Source organism: Bacillus rossius, chromosome 6, assembly GCF_032445375.1.
Source record: "Bacillus rossius redtenbacheri isolate Brsri chromosome 6, Brsri_v3, whole genome shotgun sequence".
Lineage (NCBI taxonomy): Eukaryota > Metazoa > Arthropoda > Insecta > Phasmatodea > Bacillidae > Bacillus > Bacillus rossius.
The window spans coordinates 13,469,762-13,492,510 of NC_086334.1; the positions used below are offsets into that span (position 1 = coordinate 13,469,762).

Below are 22,749 nucleotides of genomic sequence, written 5' to 3' on the forward strand. Positions count from 1 at the left end.
ATGTGTTTGTCTCGAAATAATCTGATCGCCCTACATACTACAATGCGATGTGTCCGCGATAGCGATTCTTTTCCCCCTTGCAACTGGCGGCAGTCTGCAAGAGAAGCTACTGCCCGGTTTGGCCGGGCCATTCAGGGACGCGTTTGCCTCCGCGCTGGACGGCTCGTGATTGGCGCGCTAACCGTAGACACGCTCCTGAAATAAACCCAGCCAACCGCGGAACACAAACAATGCTGCGCGGTTCAAACACACGGCCGGTCTGGAAATCTTCTTGCGAAAAGTACGTGGCGTTACTTTTCTCCCCCTCATAATTGTTATCACTGAGGAATATTTATTGACTATTGACGTGACAACGTCTAATAAATCGATGAACGCCGGCTGCACGCACGAAAAAGTGTCCCGTAACGCACATTGTCCCGTTATGCTGTGTCCCGTTACGCTCATTGTACGCTTGCGCCGCATCTATCTCTCTTCCACTCGATTGGAACAACCATTGATTTGACTTTTTCCAGGCACATTAAACTTCCCATTCGTTTCCTACTTTTCCTATCATCGTCCTATCCTTAACATAATAACACAGATTGGAAGAAGTTAAATAGCAAACATGTATAAAAGTTATAGTAAAAATAATCTCTTCGTTAAAATAATAAACATATTTGAATTAATGAGTGCAAATAATAGTAAATTTATCAATTAAATTGTAGATTTCATTTCACTCCTTTGTATCCATACAAAATAGTGATAATTCAATAAAAATTATCCAATTTTATTCATAAAAGTATGCAATCATTTCATCAATGTTTTGTTATGACGGTGTCACTTTAAACTATCGTCCGTAAACCGACTTTACAGACAACCGATTTTTTTTCCAGGATTTTAAACTTCCTGGCTCTGCCTCGCCGAGACCAACTCCCCATGCTGTCCGGAGCACGGACGCCGCGCCGGCGACAGGGAGGGAAAGGAGACGAGGCTTCGAGAGTGTTCCAGAAGCGCTGGGCCACTCGGGGCTGGGACGGCTGCAACCACCGGGCGCAGCCAGCCTATAAGCCAGCACGACCTCCACTCGCTACCCGCTACACTCGGCAAGAGCCGCGTCATCAATGGCGGCTTCAGGATGACTTTTCGGGAGGGGCTATCGCACAAAGAAAGGTCGTAGTTGCAAAAAATGAAAGTGGTCAGATATTGGCCTTGGAATATTATTTACAAATTACAGGTTTCAAATAAAGAACCTTAGTAGCTCCATGCAATTTTTAATGATGTAAAAGTTTAACATATGAAATTAAATATTTGAGTAAACATAAATATACACTAATCAATGTAATTGGTTTCGGGAGGGGCTGTCGCCCCCACCGCCCCCCTCCTGGAGCCGCGCTTGCGCGTCATGTTGGACACCATGAAACTATGCTGAATCGTTCAAGGGGCTAGCTTCCCAAATTATTTTGCTTTTAATTGTTTGTGTTTCTGCGTGTGATTTTTAATTAATTTTTGATTGTACCATTTTCAATTTGTTTATAAAGCCTTTATTTTAATTAACTTTAAGGCAAATTTGTATGTCCTAACATGTACTCCAAGTATGATATATTGTGGCATACCGTTTTGAATTAACCGTTCGTACGTAGCCTTCTCCTTAAAACGCTTTATTTTTAGGATAGCATTTATTAAATTAATAAAAATTATGTTTTCCCAAAACAACAAAACCTAAGTTTTTCAGGGTTTCTATAAAAAAAAGCCTAATTTTTTTAGTGATTAGATGATATAGCTACTAAAAATGAAGAGTTTAACAACGAAAGGCTACATTAAAACGGTTAATCAAAAACTATATATGACAAGATTTCACACTTTCAGTAAATGCTAGGACTGACATAAATAAATTTGCCTTTAGGGTTATGACAACCATCATATGAATATTTGTTTAACACAAAAACCTTTAATTAAAATTAAATATGATTGTATTATGAAGTTATGAGCATTCTGCTTGAGATATAAGGTAAATATGAAAAATGAAAAGCCATTACCCTTATATATATATATATATATATATATATATATATATATATATATATATATATATCAAGCATTTTAGAACTACATGTATTTACGTTATGATTAGAAAACGAAAAAAATCGCGGGCTTATTTCGCGGTGGGCTAGAATTCAAACAGTTTTACCTTTTCTTTGCCTCTTTGATTGGCCCACAGTTTATGTGAAGGACTCTGAGCCAATGAGAAACGCTCATCAATAAAAGTATCGAATCACTGGCAACCCAGGTCAGTAATCTCTCAAAAGAGCGACCAATGAGCAGGGGACTCTTGTCTACAAGTGTGCATAGGACTGTGGAGTCTATCCTGGAGTATGCACATTTTTCCAATCCCCAGTTATGATTACTATTTCACCTTTAGCTTGTCATATGCAGGTACTCCGTTGAACATGGACTGCATCCGACCCAAAATTACTGCGTGCAAATTAGTAAGACCAAATGCCAACAGGTGGTGCTAGCAGTTAAGAGTATTCGGATTCCATCCATCCCTTAGAAATGCATCCTTTACATTGTGGCTGCATTTGATAGGGATGCTTCCGGAGGGATTACATTTCCAACAGGCTTCTTTCACAACGAGGCTGCAATATCAGGCATAAAAAAAGGCTTAACGTAACTAAGTGCTCCGCTATAAGGCCCGGTTTATAAACTACGCAACGGATGCAACGTCGCAAGAACGCAACGCGCAACCAACAAAAGAAAATCACGGTCGTTTATAAAAGCACGCAAGTCGCAATACGTTAACAAACCTGCAACTTGAAATTGTTAAACGGTTGAAAACGAATTTATTCTCTGGGCTTATTTTGTTGATTCATATTTATCTTCAACACATACGAAATGTAAAAAATATATTTTTTTTTTATTTATTCACTAAGCGAATATTTAGCAAGTGAAAACGTCATGCATATATTTAAAACAACACGGGGCCTTATTAATTACACAACCTCTGCTTCTTTAAAAGTTTTCGGAACATTTCACTTCAAATACGGAAAGGCGAAAACGCCAGCCGAAACGCAAGGAGCTGAAAGTTGGGCGATGCTTCTATTGCGTTTTTTTTTTGTGTCGTGCGTAATTTATAAACTAGTATTTGAAAACTACGTTTTTGAACTTTTTGCGTCTTGCGTTTCATGCGTAGTTTTTAATAACCCGGCCTAAAGGAGGCATTCTGATTTGCTGTGCGTGCAAGAGTCGACCTTATTTTCAAAGTCGACTCCACGGCCTGGTAGCCGAACGGTTACAAGCGAACTGCCGATGCGCTAACTGTCTCGAGCCTGGGTTCGATTCCCCGAGCGAACAGGACAGGTTCACTTAGGCCTACCTACTTCCCGAGAGGTTATTTCAAGTCGCTATTTTTAAGTTTGGAGATTATAACGTCTGCACCCGCGCGCCATTTTAATCATGGATTCACATCTCATGTGAAAGGTGTACGAACGGAAATTTTGATAAATACCTAGATTTTTAGATAAACTAGATTTTTCTGTACATTTATCCCGACAGCTCTCTTGCATTATTGTTGGGTCTCAAAATTTCTCACTATAGGCATAGGCGTGCGCAAGATTTCAGTATTGGTGGTGCCAGATTACACAACAGCCCTGTCATTCACGAACCCCGAGCCTAAAGCGGGGGGTCCGGGGATCCTCCCCCGGAAAAATTTGGATTTGAAAGCTCAAAATGGTGCTATTTAAGGTGTTTCCGAACAAAAACATTAAATACACAGATGTAAAAAAAAAAACATTTTTTATGACAAATTATGGCTTTGAACGTTATAATAACCAGGAAAACTACTAAACTATTTACAGTTTTAAGCTTTGTTGAGCCATAAAGTAAATTGCACAAATTGTTTGCACGGAATTCATGCTGGTGGCTTTGAAAAACCGTACTTATATGTTTTCTGAAGACGCCAAATAAATGCTAGAAAAAACATTCTCAAATGTTAAGTTTTAAAATCAACAAATGAAGGGAGTTTTGTAACATACCTAAAATATGTAAAATATTAAAATAATAAAAATACACAAATAAGAGTGGGCAAAAGTTTTAACTTTTGGAATACAACAAAAATGTTTTGTCGGCGACTGCATGTAAGTCATCGAGTAAGCCTATCCTTTTAACTAACTAAACTCTCTCTTTTTTTTAAATAAACCCTGGCGGACGGCGGCTATTATTCCATGCGCCTGCCGAGTGGAGTGAACAGTGGACACCGAGCGCGCATTTTATGTAATTCGAGAACTATGAGAAGTATTTACATTTCAGAAGTTTCGTAGCCGCGGCCCGCGTGTACACACAAGTAATTGCAACTGGCTTGTTTCCGTGTGTATAGATGGTTCGAGTGATAATTTATTGATATATTGATAGTGTTATGAGCACATATCTGTAAATCGACACGATTAGAAAACATATTTTCTTGGAAATAATACGGTTTTTTGTAAGTGTGTATTATTTCTGCTTTTAAAAAACAAAATCACTTTAACCCTAATGGTGGTGCCAAGGCACCTGTGGCACCTACCGTGCGCACGCCTATGAATGTTATTTTCGAGATAAAAAAAAATCAAGAAAATGATTATTATGAACACCTGCGAGACTTTTTCGCTTCTAATGCATGCAACCTGACACGTACGTAGTCTAGGTATACAGTAAAATCATAAAGCCTACTGTAACTAGAGTTAATTAACATAGGATTTGGTTTTTATAAAATAATTAACGTGTTGTTTTTAAATTTTCATTTTGAGGACAAGTCCTTTACAGTAACGTCCTATCACATATTATGTAGGTCTACATGGAAACCAATCTTCTAGATATGTTAAGAATGTTTACAGTTTACTTTTAATATTTTTAGGGGGTTTATCGAAACACTTAAAATGTCTGGCTTGGTGCAGAGGATGGCTGATTATTAATCAATACTAGGTCCCGTGTTGAATTCGCGATCGGGTCATAACATATATTGCCCTTGTGGAAAAATTGTGTTTGTATTCAGACATGGTGCGTATAACCCATTTGCATACATCCATACAGATAAAGGAAAATGTTAAACAACCTCTTATGAATTTTTCTGCCCTAGTCAACTCAAATGACACCGTGGCGATGGCTTGTCACATCATCATGATTCAAAACGGACGCTTATTCGTTTAATCGTACTAGTGTACTATCCGATTATATTAATTAATTAACTGGCCACCACTTAACTTAAATTTCTTAATTTTTTTAATGATCAACGAAATAACTTTCAAATTGTTTTATATATTAAATGTCACACTTAGATCTATTTTCAACAATATTATATTCCTAAGTATTGCAGTCAATTGAAATTTAAAATATTGCGCTTGAAAACTAAACTTTAGAAGTACAGTAATTACAACTCATAATTTTAAATTGAAAGCCGAAAATAATATAGCGAATTTGTGTTTTGGTAAAATGATTATAATCTAGGTTTCATTGCGTACAAAATACAAAATGCGCAATACCCCACCATATTTGTATAAGAAAAAGGGTCTTATAATAATTTTGTCAGTATAAGTCTGCCAAATAGAACAGGATAGAGTAAAGATCGATAAAGAAGTTTATACTCATGTTCTAATAATGTACCTAATTCGAGCGCAAACGTTCGAAAGTTGTATGTAGCAAGTAGAGGCATATTTTGCTATCTGCACTTACATCAGACAATACGTTTGTGGTAGTAACTTTCAAAATTATATATTATCTCCCCAGAGATTTCAATATGAGATAGCCAAAAAGCAAGTTACGTGTTATATTACCTCCAGAAAAAAAGTAATGTAGCTTTAAGAAAAGAAAAATAATAGCAATGGTAATACCTACCTGTCGACAAAAAAAGAAATTTATTTACGCACTATACTGCCCAGTGGGGGATCCAGGATTTAGGTTTGGGAGGGGCTTGACCCAGCTGAGGCTAGGCTTTATCATGGCAAATACTAAAACAATAGTGGACCCAGATGCTTTTTGGGGGGAGGGGGGGGGGCTTGAGCCCCTTAGCCCCTCCTCTGGATCCGCTACTGTTACTGCCATATTAAAAGAACTACGTCTGTAAAAAAAAACTATATATGTTCTCGAATTTGATTTGCCATGCATGCACCACGTGGTAGAAATATTGCCAGTAATGAAAGTGGCATCTTGCTTCCTCCCAGATAACTGAGTACAACAATATGCGACACACAAATCATCAAGGCACGTCGATGGCGATCAGAGCCTGCCTACCTTTTAGGCTTCCACCTCCTCTTCAGAACGCCCAACATGTATGCGACGACGTAAACGAGCAGCAGGAGTCTCTCGACAACCTCCAGCCAGTCGCTGCAGAAGGCAGGGGTGTTGCCGTTGGGCGTATGGGGGTCTTCGGGACCACCACACCACCGACAACCGGCGAGAGAGGGTGGTTCTTTCCTCTCCTCAGGTTCCAGCAGGGCAAGAGGAGCTACAACGGCGAGGTAACACGAGTCCGTTCCAAGGTCGAGATATGCGCACACCCCCCCTTTTATGTTTTATACAAATGCTCACGCCACCCCCACCGTCCCGCCGGCGGTTGCCATGTTTGCCACCATTCAAAGTTTAAAGACTAATATCAACCGCTTCCCTGTCCCGAGAAGTTTCAGTTACATGCCACACGCGTCGCTGCCACGAATTATAATACTACCCCCCCCCACGCAACGGGCTGGCCGCTTCACGAGGAACGCCGCGTGGGTCCGACAGCCTTGACGGTCGCAGAGCAACTAGCCCCGACATGCCTGGCTGAAACAAAACAACATGGCCGGTTCCCCCTTCGGCGTCGCGCGCTCGGGTGCCCTCGGCTGTTTCCGCCTGACGCGACGGCGATATCGATCACGCTCAGCTGTGGATAGGGAAGTGGCCCCGCGCGCGCGCACACACACACACACACACACACACAAACACACACACACACGTTGACGCGACGGTGTAACCTTGAGTGTTTTTTCTTTTTTTTGCGGCGGTAAGATGTCCGCGCTGACGAATCGATACGTGGCTGCGGCTACGGCTAGCGGTTTCCCCTCGCGCACACGTAACGATGCAACGGCGCATGCAGGAGCGTGTTACTGAGTTGGCGGTTTAAGTTACAGCACGCTTTGCTTACAACTCGCATGCAATTATACTCGAACATGCGTTTGGTGCGGTTTGACGGTCTCTGCGTCGCTCACAAACTACATGGCTTTTAAGAGTAGCTCTAGTAAGGCGTAATTTTTTAAGGGAAGAAGACAGCGTATTTTGGATGGCTATAACAGTTGGAGTCATTCGACAAAATAAATTTATTTTGAAACCGAACGATTTCACAGGGTAGGTGAATTTTTGCAGCCAATCATTGTCAACTTATACACTTTTCAAACAATTGTACATGTACTATACCTTAACGGGGTAAAATTTTCATTGATAAACTACAAAGAAAATCTTATGACAAAAAAATTCCAGTGTTGCGTTTTTTTATCCATATCTCTTCCCCTTAAATATTTGGATCAAATATTTAAGTTTTATTGACGAAGGCAACTTTAATTTCGTCAACGCAGCTCGAAGAAATTGAATATTGGAAGTGAGGGAAAAAGGATCGGCTAATGAGCTATGACTAAACAATTTCAATTTCCAAACAAATATTCATGTGTGTAGTGTGTATTCTCCTCCTCTCTCTCTCTCTCTCTCTCTCTCTCTCTCTCTCTCTCTTCCCCCCCCCCCCCCCCCAATTCCCAAATGTAGAGGTGATGTACACTACACAGATGAATAAAAACCACAAACGTGGGTCTAAACGATCGAGAAGACATATAAATAATAAAACTTACCTTAATATATAACAATAGAGCACATGCATAATACTAAACCTTAAAAAATAAAACGAATAAAATCTATAAGTAACGAAACAGACGACCGTAACCAAAAATTAACCTCTAATAGCTGAACAGAAAAACAAAGCTAACTCAAACACTGCAACGAGAAAAAATCATTATTTTAATGAGATCCAAGAACCGAAGACGACATTAAAACTCAGTGTGTGGTTCTGAAGTTGGAAAATCTTCTTCTGGCCAGACCCTGGATGAAGCAGACTTCAGCAAAATACATTTATTCAGCGGAATTAAATATATACAGATCAGAATTAACACCACTACCACTCATATTGCCAGTCGCTGAACTGAAGTGAACGATTATAATTTATACTTCTATGACACTACTAAAAGATTTACCCGAAACATTATAAAACACATATTATAACACTAAGTTTATGTTTGTATATTTGTTTTTGCTTAAACGACTGAAATCAGTGAACTCAATACTTCAAACAAACCTTAACCTTATTAAGATGAATCAGCATTATTGTTATATAATACTATTATATTATAATGTTATTAAAATAGTTTTAAAAAAAACTTTCTCGTGACGAGCTTTGAACCATGAGTTTTAAGGTAAACGAGCGCACTTAACACCATTGCGCCGTCAGGACTGCTAGGGATGGAAGGGAGAATATGTATTATTATCAGTGTAATAACGCCAGTTTTCTTACTTTTTTAAAAAACTTGAGATTACTTTTTACCATTACTATTTTAGTTTACCAAATATGTTCCAGTGTAGTTCCATTATCATAAAATTACACTTGACACACCAATACGTTTGGAATGTACTCTAATGTTTACGAAAGTGACTATATACGGGTTTATGATTACTACCCGTGGGTCCGCCATCTTTGTGTCACATTTCCTTTCATCTACTTCCTACTCCTACCAAACATTATATACCGTGAGCTAATACGTGAACACATGAAAAATAAAAGTTTAATTTTGTTGTAACAAAAGTGCATTTTTTCAACATAGCTTTGTTCCACAGCTGACGGAAGAGAGGTGAAGTATGAGAGAGAGCGAGAATGCTTGTGCGTGTGGGGCGAGAAGAGTGCCACGAGGTCAGGTTTCAACATGACAAAAAAACGTATGTTACACAACGTTGTGGTTCTGCTCTTGGTGGGAAGATAAGTGAAGCGAACCCTTCGGTGCCAGGCTGACCACAACCACAACATAGAACAATGATGAACAGCCATATCCTTGTCTGCTGCACACTAGGACAACACTGGTTTACAATTGGCCACCATGAATGGAAAATCAGCTGATGAATGCAGTGACATGCGCATTCGTTTACAAACTGTGATCCAACAAAACATTCGTGTGCGTTCAAAATAATTTAATTTAAAGCATTATTTTCATGCTGAACAGATTTAAATGAAAAACCAATGAAATATTATTCATTTACATAATTGAAACTAGACTTACAAAGTTATTTGAGATTTTGTAACTGAAACATCGTCCTACTGCGTACGCCATGGCACGTTTTTGACAGTAGTTATTAATTAACATCTTATAGGTCCCCACAGTCACCATTTTGGATGACCTTTACCCGTGACCTTGACATTTGAACTTGGTCCCTGTTACCATCCTGGATCCGCCAAGAATTCTATTCACTGGCATCTTGGAAGCCATCTTGGATGCCACCTTGAATTACATCTACGTGTGTCACCTTCAAGATATGGCCCAAAGATATGGCCCACGCATTGTCAAGAAAGAAAAAAAGGACTGCGGAAGCTATATTGTAAGCTGTGAAAAAATTTTTCATAACCCGATATGGCGGGGCCTAATCCCCCCTTAATCAGGGCTCTTAAAAATGTTTGTTTAAACAGTAACCAACTATAACTATAAGCACATGCATAGCATGTAGCTCTCTCTCTCTCTCTCTCTCTCTCTCCCCCTCTCTCTCTCTCTCTCTTTCTCTTTGTTAGGTGAATTAATTGCAAACTCGAAATTATTTGTATTTCGAACCTGAGTACCAAGCGACTTATATAGAAAATTAAATATGTGGTAACTTACTAAACAAATTGTGATTGCCTTAAAAAAAAAAGTTCCAGGACTGAAAAACAATCTTTATCCGCCATTGAAATGTGGCAAACTACGCAACTTCAACTACAGAAAAAAAATATATTTTGTTGTTAAAAGCAATATGTTTTTTATTTAAAATTAAGCTGGTTTACAGTAGACATATAATTGTGGAAGTGCTGCCAACAGCAGTGGGCTAAATTATTCAGTGGCATGCTCGCAATGGCAGCCACCAACTCCTCCACGTATCAGTGCGTTACGTGTTATCCCTACTCCTAACCACCCCCCCCCCCCCATTTTCAATGACGATTGGTTCCAAAACTTAGAAGAAAGGCTGTAGATCTGCAAATAAACTCTAAATAAAAAAATGATGTACGTGCTTGGAATTCGAAGGAAAAAAAAAACATATTTTATAAAAAAATTCTTATTCCTGTTAACAGGATAATATTTTTTATCCAACCCAGGAGACACCGTCAATTTTGCTTTTTTTTTTTGTTTAGCAACTGGCTCAGTGTGCGAGGATCGGAGCATCGAGGAACTAATAATCCGGGACGATGTTGTGTGCGCGGCGGACGAGTGTGTAGCGCGAGACATTGTGTTGAGACAGAGGTGCGCGGTAAGAGACGAGCAGAAGAGAACCACTGTCGAGCCGAACTACAGAAGGGAGAGTAAATTGTGGACTTAATGAAAGGGTAATTCATTTGTGGACAAAAAATTTAAAATGTTGTAATTTAATTAATAGCGTAAATATTAGAGAACTAAATAAAGAAAATTTCAAGTAATCAATTTGTCTATATAACATACTTAACAAGTGGCGGCTATACCTATTCTAAATTTAATAAGAAAAATCGTATTCAAAAATAGCAATTGCATGTCTGTCTGGGATATTGTTGATACCTTAAAACTGAAGAATAATAGCTACAGTTTTTCAGAGGAAACTTTACAGTAGGTGATTCTTTGCCATATATCTTTTGTAAAACACGTGAGCTGATTTTTTTTTTTAAAGTTTACTGCTTTTTTTATTGGAACACTCCACCCAAATATCTAACATACAAAGGTCATAAAAAAAACTTTTGCTTACAGAACACTAAAATAAAAGGTCAACAATGTAAATCTGAGTGATACTACTTTCCTTTGATATAACCGCTCGATCATAACATGAGACCCAATAAATTTTCAACTTACAAGTTCCTTCAAATGGCTCCGTGGGCTGTGGAAGTAGTGTGGGCGGCTCATAGGACGACGACAAACATCCACTTCCCCCCCTCCCACCACCCTCTTGCGTTCTGGTCGTTAAGACGAGTGCTCTACATTGTCCTTTTGATTGTGCTTTTACTGAGCACTTGGGAAGTTTTAAACTCCCGCTTCACTTCTATATGCGTTCAGTAACGGAAATATACGCAATAAAAAAGTAACTCTCCGTGCCACTGCAGGGCTCTGAAAGACTGAACTATCATTAACACTTACTCGAGAAACGTACAGAAATTGTTGTTTTCCAGTGTTTTTCCCAACAACTGATATAACATAGCAACACGTTGCAGTATTCATCATTCTGTAAAATAAAATTACAAGATTTTTTTTTTGCTTCAAACCATGAAAAGCATGCATCTGACGATGTGATCATGTCGGATACAATATGATTCCCCCCACTCCTATGCGCGGCAAGTAGACCGAGGTCTTTGTGACGGTTAGTCTGTGCGGTGATGGGGGCTATGTTGCAAAAGCCCAACTTCAGAGAGTTCTGCGGATGTCACAAGCACCTGGGGAACAATTCGGTGCTCACTATCACTCATTTGTAGAGACAGGAAAAATTTGCGGGTTCAATGACCTCCAGGATAGACTTCACTTTACTCTACACACTCGGGCAAATGCCACCTGTTCATTGGCTGCTGACTTGTGAGTCGTCTCGACTGAGTATCTGTGATTCGACACTTCTGTGAGTGAGGGTCTCTAATTGGCCTACATTACCCCAGATAAACAGTGAACCAGTGGTAGAAGCAGCACTAAGGTATAATTATTTGAATTGTAGCATATTACGAAATGAATAGGCGAATTTTTCAGGTCTCTACTCATTTGTGACGAGGCATTATTGTCAAGTAATCATCATTTTGTCGCCCATATCGTCACTGCGCGCTTTTCTGACATATTGTAAGAGCGCGTATAGTAAGGGAAATGAATGAAATGTGGATACCTTTCATAGATAAACCAGGAACGAATATTAGTATTCTCCGTGGTAGGGGCCAAACAGACAGATATTCTCATTGGCTGTATCCTTAAAAGGATATTTTATGGCCTGTCAAACAATGCGAAGAGTTTCAGGAAACATAATTTGAAAAGTGCTTAGCATTTTTGATTTGACACCTTATCAAGAAACTCTTTCAGCATTTACTGACGATGCCCTTAGCGCTTCCACGGTTCTGTAATTATAACTAGAAACCTGAAAAATTCGTGTAATCATTTCGCGATAGGCTAGAATCCAAATACGTTTGCCTCTTTGATGCTTCAGTGATTGGGGCACAATTTATCTGAAGGACTCTGGGCTAGTGAAAAACCTTCAAACAAAAGAAGTATCAAATCACGAGCATCCCAGTTAACAGGTGTCGCAGTTCAGTAGCCAATGAGCAGTTGTAAATTTGCTCGAGTGCATAGAGGATCATGGAGTCTATCCTTTATGTCACTGAAATTGCGAAATTTTTTCCCGTTCTCTAAATTATAACATGTTAAATACCTCCAACTATATGACTAATTTCTTTTTAAAAAAACGCTATAAACTTCGTGTGATTCAAGTGAAACTTGTGAAGTATCGAACAGGTAGGTATATTTTTCGAATCCTTACAGATGTCAAATATGTTCGAATTAGAGTCGATGTTCGGGAAATCAGTGGTGTTCTATTTCATCACGCAAACGGTTTGTCACTAGTCGTCTCTGATTGGTCGGTTACCAATTTCCATGAAGGCGATCGTGTGGGTTGTAGCCACGGCGTCTTTGTGGAATTCCGGTCTTGGGTTCTGGAGCCGCTGTTGATATTTTATGGGGCCTAATCGGTTTCCTGGCCAAACTCTCCCGTGCCATAAAGTTTTTTTTCGAGCCCTCCACAAACTTTTATTGGGCCAGGCGTCTGTAACTGAGGCGAGGCCATGTCGCAAGCCGTAAAAAGTAGATGACATCGAACATGCGTGTTTCGTCACACGCGTCCAACTTTACGATCCTTTTTGAGAGGTTGTTTGTTACTTTCGGTGACTGTACTTCATCCTCACATTAACCCTTGGAAATGGGATAAGGAGTCCAGCTTAGAGAAAAATATATTGTTAGACCTTCTTATACTTAGAGACCGGAAAAATTCGCGGATCCATTTCGTGATAGACTGAAATTCAAACATGTGTACAATTCTGCTAGTTCTGCTATTGGCTCGCAATTTAACTGGAGCTCTCTGGGCTAATGAGAGACTATCGACCAAAGAAGCTTCGAATCACAAGCTACCCAGTGGAGACGCCTCACAATTTAGAACCCAATGAACACGCGTGTTTACTTGAGAAATGCAGAGGATAATGGAGCCTATCCTAGAGGTCATTGAATCCGCGAATTTTTCCGGTCCCTACTTATACCCCATTGCGTGATGAATCAAATAAAATATGTAATATTAGCTTTTCCTAAAACACGTGTATACCAAATAAACAGAGCATGACATCAACAGAGAGAAAAAAAATGGTTTTCAATACAACTACATGTGCGTCTCGCTGTGGGTTGGTTTTAACAGGAGCCACGCCCTGCACCGAATTCGCCACACTCGGGCTAACGAGAAGGGCGTAACGAGCCGAGACAGAGTGCTCAGGATTGGTCGCACCGTCTCTGCACCGGAACAATGTCGGTAGCTCGCCCTGGGGGGGGGGGGGGGGGGGGGGGCGTGACTGGAAGCTGGTGGGACGCAACTACCGAGGTTCACGCTTGACATCCGCCACGGCCCGACGAAGGCCGCGGTCCAAGAACGCGCGAGTGTTCTCTAGCGAAGGAAGTCTTGGTATCCTTCGGAAGATATTTATGTCACGCAAACGATGTTCACATTTGCAAGCGGGGAAAATAAGGAAACTGGATGGCAATGGAAGCCGGCTGCAGACGTTAATTTCAGCGAGGCAAGTTGACACAGAGGTGTGTCGCTTGCAAGGAGCGATCCTTGGAAATACCAGCAAACCAACACCGGTGAAGGAATCGGCTATGACCTACAGTAAGGTCCCATCAAATACACTAGACACTCCTACTGCACAGCTCCAAGATTTTTGACTGAAAAAAAAAAACTGGCGTTGTTTCCACGTCAGTCCGACAGATGGCAGACGGTATGCCCAGTATGAACAACGGTAGCGGTTTAATATACATGGTACCAACATTATGAAAACGAAAATAACAGTCTTATCTCTTAGAAAAACGTATTTAAAAATTACACGGATTCGTGGGGGCAAGGGGGGGGGGTGAATAACCCTCCAGAGCTTAAAATTACTAAAAAAAAATAAGTGAATCGTTGAAACCAAAAATAAATGTATCATTTAACGATTTATCTATAAAATAATTCGTAGTCACACTTCTTGGCGCTAGGTTATTTTTTACACTATCGCTTGTGCTGTTAGTATAGAGCTGTACGGAATTAAGATTTTTTTTTTTCCTTCGTAAAGACAAAAATATTTTTCATAAAGCACAATTTGAGTTTATTGACAGTAGTATGCATTCAAATTAGTTGTATTCAATACAAAAAAAAACTAGATTCAATAATAACATGGGAAACTATTTGAACCAGCCAGTCACAATTAACTTCAGGCACTCCATTAAATTATATACTACTTACTGGCTGGCGTACCAGCGCTTCGCTACGGCGGTTTGCAGGCAGAACTCTCTCGCACTGCCCCTCCTTGTGGGTACGCCACTGTCGTTGCGAAAGCCATTGTCTTGTATATGCATAAAGCATCAACAATGCAAAAGCAAGTCAACATGGATATAACAATGCAAAATCACGTCAAAACGGATACAACAATGCAAAAGCACATCAACATGGATACAACAATGCAAAAGCACGTCAACATGGATACAACAATGCAATAGCCAAATCCGTAATTTCAGAGGTAATTACACAATTACGCTCCAGATCTATCCCACACAAACCGTGCATTTACTCCGGTATAAAAAGTAGCCTATGTCTCTCTCCGGCCTATAAACTATCTCTAAACAAAAAATCATGTGGATCCGTCGCACCGTTGCTGTGTTTAAGACCAACTAACACTCTTTCGCATTTGTAATATTAATAATTATGCTTTAACGTAGACGAATATTGAGCATCAAATGTTAGAAAATTGTAATGGCCTAATAACTGTCGAAAACAAGTTTACGTCTTTTGGTCCAAATCGCTCCTCTTATAGAGTTGGCATATTTCATGTCCTGTCTCTCGACCCCTGTGAACATTTCTCTCGTTTGGAGGAGAATATTATTTTATATTTTTTCTTACTCAACTAAAACTAAGTGTTATTGTTAGGATGGGTACGAGTTAGCGAGGGACCTAGGTGCGTCTCAGGCCTAAGTCTATAGTGCTATAGTGCTGGGGATTAAGCTAGGTGCACAGTTGAAACCATAACAGTAACAGTAGGTCGTCGCACAAGACCACTGATTCACAATAGCGCATAGGACGGTCGTGTTCATAGAGGAGAGATCGTGTGCAGAGAGGGGAAATTAATATATTTTATTTCTGTTTCAGATTGATTGGCGAACAGCCAATGAGAGAAAGCTATGACGCCATTTTGGTGGGACTAGAGATCTGTATATATTTATCAATCATATCGTGGCAAGAAATTGTCGACTTATTGCAAAGGTTAGGTGTAATTCTTGCTTTCAAAATTAATTAATGCTATTTCTTTTAAAAACGTCACTGGTAATCAATGTAAATAAAAATGTTTCGCGGTTAGAATTTTAAACTAAAAAACTTAACATAATAACCCAAATTAATTTGAAAAACTGTGTTCACAAATTTCTGGTCAGATGTCACGGGATAATCATTTGGTAATGAATATAGTTATTTACGAACACCACCAACATTACGAAATTTCATTGCCTGAAATTAACAGTAAGATTAACAGTAAGTATATGTTGCTATGCTCTCGCTTATGGATTTTTAACTGTAAACCCAATTTTAGCGATACAGGGAGAGGGTCACATGAATTGTGTGCTTTGTTAGGGGATTGGCCAGCCATGGCAGCGATTGAAACAATGACTAATCCCCCTATCTTATATCTAGCTTGAAATCATGTTTGGTTGGGTCTAGATGAGATCTGCAAAGACGGAGGGAAATCCATGGGCACAGACGGGCGAAGTGCAATTGGGCATGTTTTAATAGTGAGAGAGAATGCAGCAGACGGTGGATGGTCTGTGTGTGCAGTTAAAAAACTTTCACCTTAATTTTACGGAGAAAACTAGTTACAAATGATCCAGGGATATTCGTTCATTTACGGCTATCTTCGTAAATTAACGGGTAATGATTTCACTTTCATAGAGCACGAATCCACAATGATATTCTTAGTATACAACAAAAAAAAAACATTCAAAAACCTTTGAAGTCAACAGCAAGAACATCCTTATTTCTTATACTTGCATGTTTACCCAGTTTACAGCAAGCCCTGAATTCGGAAATTGGAACACCTCCTAGTTTTTTTACTAAGATTCAGACACCTGAAATCAAGAAGAACTATTCGTTCATATCGGGTAATTTCTTCGTTAAAAAGTCTTTAAATTTAACTGTATTTTTCTGACAGTGTGATGGAGTGGCGTAGCTGAGGTGAATGGCGCCACTAGCCAGACTTGAAAATGGCGGCCCCTCTTCGATTAAAAACAGGGGGGGGGGAGGTTAAGCTGGCCGTCGGAAACACTAGAGTCCCTGAAAGCCTGACGCAGCGTGTGGAGAAGCCTAAGATGTACATCAAGTTCTGTCCCTGCCCGAACACGCCCGAATATTCACCTTCGGCCAACCTCTGGATTTGTTTTGTTTTTGCGCAGGAAAAATGAATTCAAATATTAAAAAGTGGTCGGTTAGGTTAGCTACATTAGAACACTATGGACGGTTAGTTAGGTTAGTATAGCAACATTAAAATAAACAGAGAAATGTAAATATATGTATAAATAAACCCGAGGTTGGCCGAAGGTGAATATTCGGGCAGGGACAGAACTTGATGTACATATTAGGCTTCGCCGGCGTGGGAAGTGGCCGGAAGAGAGGTCGTGTGACGGCGGGTGAGAAACCCCCCCCCCCCCCCCAATTTCCGGTTCCCGTCGCTCGCGACTCTGGTTACCGTTGTTTCCCGCCGTTTATTCGGGTCGGGGAAAGCAGAGCTACAACGCGACGACATCCCCCATCGCCCCAGGTGTGTGCGCATTCCAGAGACGAACGACATTTCGACAGAGGCTGCATTTTCACTTCTTTTCACCACGTGTGTACATAAACGCAGTCCTTTGCAAATGATTTGTCCGTCACCGGGAAACAAACACTGATGAATGGAATACGTAGGCTACAAAACCAAGTTTAGCTAAAGGAAAAATTCTACGTAAGGTCGTGTGTCATAATTTTTAACAGAATTTCACTCGCCCACAGCAACAAATTTTAATGGTGAAAAAAAGTTATAAAGTCCAAATATTAATATATTCAAAAAAATAATATTTTACCGTTTCAGGTTATCTAGTAACATATTTGTATGAATGTTTGTGTTTATATTTAGTATTCGTGTACCTCTTTTTACTCATTTCCTTTTTGTATGATTTGAATTTTGCTACATTTATAAGTTTTTATAGTACTACATCATGGCATCCACAGTTAAAATGTCTGGTAGAAAAAAAAACAATAAGTCCAAAAGCTGAATAATTATTGTGCTTGATTATTGAGAATTGTGGAAAAACTAGGCACGGGTTTCCCATGGCCATTTTGGTTTTCGAATAATCGAACTTTGCTTCTTGCTTCGTCACAATAACCTGACGTTTTAGCTTTCACATTCACGCTGACCCAGCAAAACCGATATGTTAGTAGTTCTTGCCCACCCTTTTACTACAAGTAAAGCTGTTGCATATATGTATAGATTCTGTCGTTCCGCTCTTAATGTAAAGCAATAACTATATCGTATACATAATATTTTTTTCCATTTGTAGCATTTTCAGTAATATATATTTTGAGCGTTTGTCATAAAAAACTTCTTGATGTGTAAACATCTTAGCTTTTGTTACATGGCATTTGATGGGGGTAATTTCGTTAATCGAACGGAAGTCGTGTGGAACGGAAAAGTGTAATCACGGTATTTTCATATTCTTTGCGCAAATCAAAGCTCATAGATACAAAGGGAAACGTTATAGTATTGACTGTTCAGTGAATTTTAACAAGATGGACAGTATTTTAATAAAAATCTTTGACTAAAAATATACCCAAAGCCGGATATAATATATTTTTTTTTAAGTCTTTCTTCGCTTTTATCGGAGCCGAATCATTATATAGTTTAACCTTTTTCTCTGTAAATCGAATGATTCTATAATCAACTTAGCTGCTCCGGTAGCAAATTCTAACGGCGGGTGCGGAAACTACGTGTGATTCGTGTCAATAATAGCAGCTGAAAGCACAAGTTTCCTATATTTATCACGCTCGGCATTATTTTAAATAATTATAAGTTATGTTTTGTGTTAGATTTTTCGTGTTATAAATCTATTGCAACACGAAAACACGTGAATTCTCTCGTTACCGAAGTTAGATGTTTACACATCACTGGCAACTAAAAGACTCGCTCACATTATTATTATTTTTTGTTGTTGTTCATTCGCAAACACAATCAGAATTAGCCTAAAACAGAGCTAATAAAATGTTTTCATTAAGGAATAATCTTGGAAATATTTAATAGTGATTCTCCTGAGGAAAAACTATCGCCCCCGGGTGGGCTTGAACCACCAACCTTTCGGTTAACAGCCGAACGCGCTAGCCGATTGCGCCACGGAGGCGAATGAGTTATTGTGAATGTACGTAATAATATTTTCTAAATAATAACAAGATTGCTGCCAATGTCACAATAAAATTCTGCTATAGATAAGCGCTTTAACTTGTACAGTGTCTAAGGTCATCCGATAAAGTTACGCAGAACACGTATCTACCAAATAAATCTCCCTCCCATTTGGAACTACAATTACCACTAAATTTATCAAGATTGTTATCCTTTGTTTCATTTCGATAACTGATAATTGTAAAATTGTGATAAATGACTGCAGCTAAAAATTATTTGCCAAATATTTGAATTCATGCAGGGATGTTCAAAAAAATACAAAGTAAATTACGTACTTGCTTTTGTGCTTGAAAACGGGAAACATAAAATTCTGAACGATTTGCATTGGGGCTTCATTATAAAAAACAAACAAAACTATTTAAAGAATGGAATTACACAGACCGCTAGTTGTCGTAGCATATGCCATCTTGTTGGACATATTGGCCACCATATTGAAAATATGTAACTTGATGTAAGCTTTTGGATATACGCCATTGCTAAGCTTAGCAATAGCGTATGTCCAAAAGCTTACATCAAGTCATGCACTCCCATTGCACAAATCTTTCAAAGATAATATGAAAATATGTAATTATCAAAAAAAATTCGGAAAAATTAAAAAATTATTACAAAATTAACTATTAATCTATTAATTTATTATATCGAACCCAGACCTCTGTTCGAGCAATGTCATTGGGTGGGGGGGGGGGGGGGGGGGGTAGAAACTATATTTATTGTTTAAGAATACCTATTTAATAAAATATAATGATATAACAAAAATGGCTTATATTCCCAATATACCAGGTTCAAATAAGCCGACGATGTACAGATGTACAATTGTTTGCCATCTTGAAAATCTGTAATTAACAAGAAAATTTGGAAAAACTATCAATTAATGTATTGATTAATTCTATCGATTTCCATCCTCAGTTAGATCCTTGGCCAGTAAAAAAAAAAAGATAATTTAAGCATAAAAGTCATAATTTAAAGTTATTTTTCCCATTACCTTTCGACAAGTTTATTGATCATTACTATGAACAAGACAACTGGCCGACTGAATAAATGTTACTCAATATCATTACGCCTACAATGGAGGCTGTAATTCGGTACACCTTATAACTACTAGACTTCCAAATGCAAGAATACAGACCAAGCACCTCCGAATCGTGATTCATTTTCGTAGATACATAGTATGCTTTTCAAAAAGGACACACATTCGTCATCGAGGACACACATTTGTCATCAAGAACAAGATGGTGGAATCCAAGATGGTGGAAAGTTCTAGATGCCAAGATGTTGGAATCCAAGATAGCGGAAACAAAATGGTGGCTGTATTGCCATAAATCAAAATGGCGGAAATATCCAGAAAATTATATGGTAGCTGTAACATAACTCAAAATGGCGGAATTTTCTAGAAAAAAAATGGTGGTTGTGATGTCATAAACAGAGTTGGCGAAATCCAAAATTACGGCTGGGGTCAAGTTCATACTATACTAGAAAGCAGTTGCGATAAGTTCAAGGTCATCCAAGATGGCGGCCGTGACGTCACAATCTAAGATGATGGCCGGAACCTCGGCATCTCACCTGGAACCCTGCCGCAGGACATCTTTATATATATATTTCTTGTGTGCGTGTGTATGTCACTGAACTCCTCCTAGACGGCTGGACCGATTATGATGAAATTTTGTGTGTGAGTTCACGGGGATTCGAGGATGGTTTAGATTCACAATTGGATATTTTATCTCGATTCTGAGTAAAGAAAAACTAAAAAAACACGCTTTAAAAGCAAAAATTGCAACGCATTATTAGAAGCCATTAAGTTTTGCTATTGTAAGGAACTAAGTAGAGAGTAAGAAAAAAATAAAGATCCTGACAGTTTATAGTGTCGCCATATTTGTTTCAATTTTCAATACCCTTTTTAATCATGTTTCATAGCCACACAAATAGTGAGTGTGTGTCTTTTCTCTATGTCCACGAGGTCTCGCCGCGTCAATTTTCTCCTTGGAGCGAACCCGTCCGCTTAATTAAATAAACAGCTTTTATCGTTGAATGATTTCATGATTTATTTAATGAAAATATGCTCTCATAAAATTCCATGCGGAAAAAGTCGTGGGCAGCAGATACGTATAGTTATAGGTGTGGGGCTATGCATGCTGATTTTTCATATACTGTATGGATGCGAACATGTAAGAATTATCTATCTTTCTTACTATAATAAAACAGTACTTTTCTGTCTGTTTGTACGCGATTTTGATGAAATTTTGTGTGTGAGTTCACGGGGATTCGAGGATGGTTTAGATTCACAATTGGATATTTTATCTCGATTCTGAGTTAAGAAAAACTAAAAAAAAACACGCTTTAAAAGCAAAAAAACTAAGCATTGTTGATAATTAGCCTCCATGGCAACGGGCTTTTGCATTGTTGTTGCCTTCTGCGTAACCATGGGAAAGGTTTTTGGTAACGGCAGTGACGTGCCCAAGAGGAGGGGTATGTATAATGAGAAGATACAAAATGTCCAGCGTAGAAATACTTACCGCCATATCTATATCTCACAAAAAGTACATTTGGGCAGGACAATGTCTGTCGGGTCCGCTAGAAAGATATATAGAGAGATAGAGATATAAATAGAAAGATAGAGAGAGAGTTATAGAGATATACATAGAGAGATATAGAATTAGAGAGATAAAGAGAGATGCTTCGTATACGTTTAAAAAATTACAAAAAAAATTGATTGAGGCATTGCAATGCATGCCGGGCATTATCTAGTATTATTATATAATACAAACAGATTACTGAAGTATGCAATTAAACAAGTAATCTCAGCTGTTTGGACATACGGCTGGCCGTCAGTAAACTGTGTGTTGTCATGTCTTGTTAGTCATTTGGCGGCGAAGTGGCTGGGGTCATCAGGGGGGGGGGGGGGGGGGGCGCATCTGCGTGATTACATGGTAACCAGGTAGCGCTGTATTTTTTTTAAATTTAGCTCATGGTCTGCGCCATTTTGGTTAGACGCCCTAGACACTAGAAGCCTAAGATGTCCATCAAGTTCTGTCCCTGTCCGAACACGCCCGAATATTCACCTCCGGCCAACCTCGGGATTTGTTTTATTTTTGCGCAGGAAAAATGAATTCAAATATTAAAAGTGGTCGGTTAGGTTAGCCACATTAAAAAAACTTTAAAGCACTATTGGACGGTTAGTTAGGTTAGTATAGCTACATTAAAATAAAAAGAGAAATATAAATATATATAAATAAACCCGAGGTTGGCCGAAGGTGAATATTTGGGCGTGTTCGGGCAGAGACAGAACTTGATGTACATCATAGGCTTCCCCTCAAGAGACTGGCTGAAATGTAATGTTTGCTTTGTGGAAATGACTGTATTTTATGGAAGCGACGGAGATTCTAATGCACACCTACTAGCCATCATGATCCGCAATGTCTCGGGTGTAGAATGACGGCGATGGCGAGGTAAAATAGTGACCTCAACTACGTCACCGCATGCCGTATCCTGACAATTCTCAAAAGGGGGCGATCACCCGTAACTCCATGGCAGACGTGGTGTCCAGCGAGCTCTTGCAACCGGCGCGGGAACTTCAGCCTTATCGCCCGCCGTGGCCCACGCAAACAAGCCCCGACCACCCTGAAGCTGGCCGCGATCGACTCGGCGACTTCAAGAAACGAGATTAGATACGAAGTTTTTTAAAAAAAACATAAGCAAATGACATAAAGTCGATGTTCCATTACCTGCTAATGTTGTTGTGGTCCTTAACGGCAATATATATATATATATATTTTTTTTTTTTTTTTACAAAATGCATTGGA

General features: G+C 39.2%; 1 protein-coding gene and 1 non-coding gene across 5 annotated transcripts in view; both read right to left on the bottom strand.

Annotated features, from left to right (window-relative positions):
- The window catches only part of LOC134532655 (uncharacterized), a 542,884-nt gene extending 536,134 nt beyond the window's left edge, over nt 1–6,750 (bottom strand). For all 4 annotated transcript variants that reach the window (XM_063369314.1, XM_063369313.1, XM_063369312.1 and 1 more), the window contains exon 1: nt 6,241–6,750. In XM_063369314.1, coding sequence (XP_063225384.1) covers nt 6,241–6,278 — 38 coding nt within the window. In that variant the 5' untranslated portion in view covers nt 6,279–6,750. The remainder of the gene's footprint in view (nt 1–6,240) is intronic.
- A 12,069-nt stretch (nt 6,751–18,819) lies between these two features.
- Nucleotides 18,820–18,893, bottom strand: Trnan-guu (transfer RNA asparagine (anticodon GUU)). The gene has a single exon. It is a non-coding gene; the product is annotated as a tRNA-Asn (tRNA).
- Nucleotides 18,894–22,749: the final 3,856 nt, after the last annotated feature.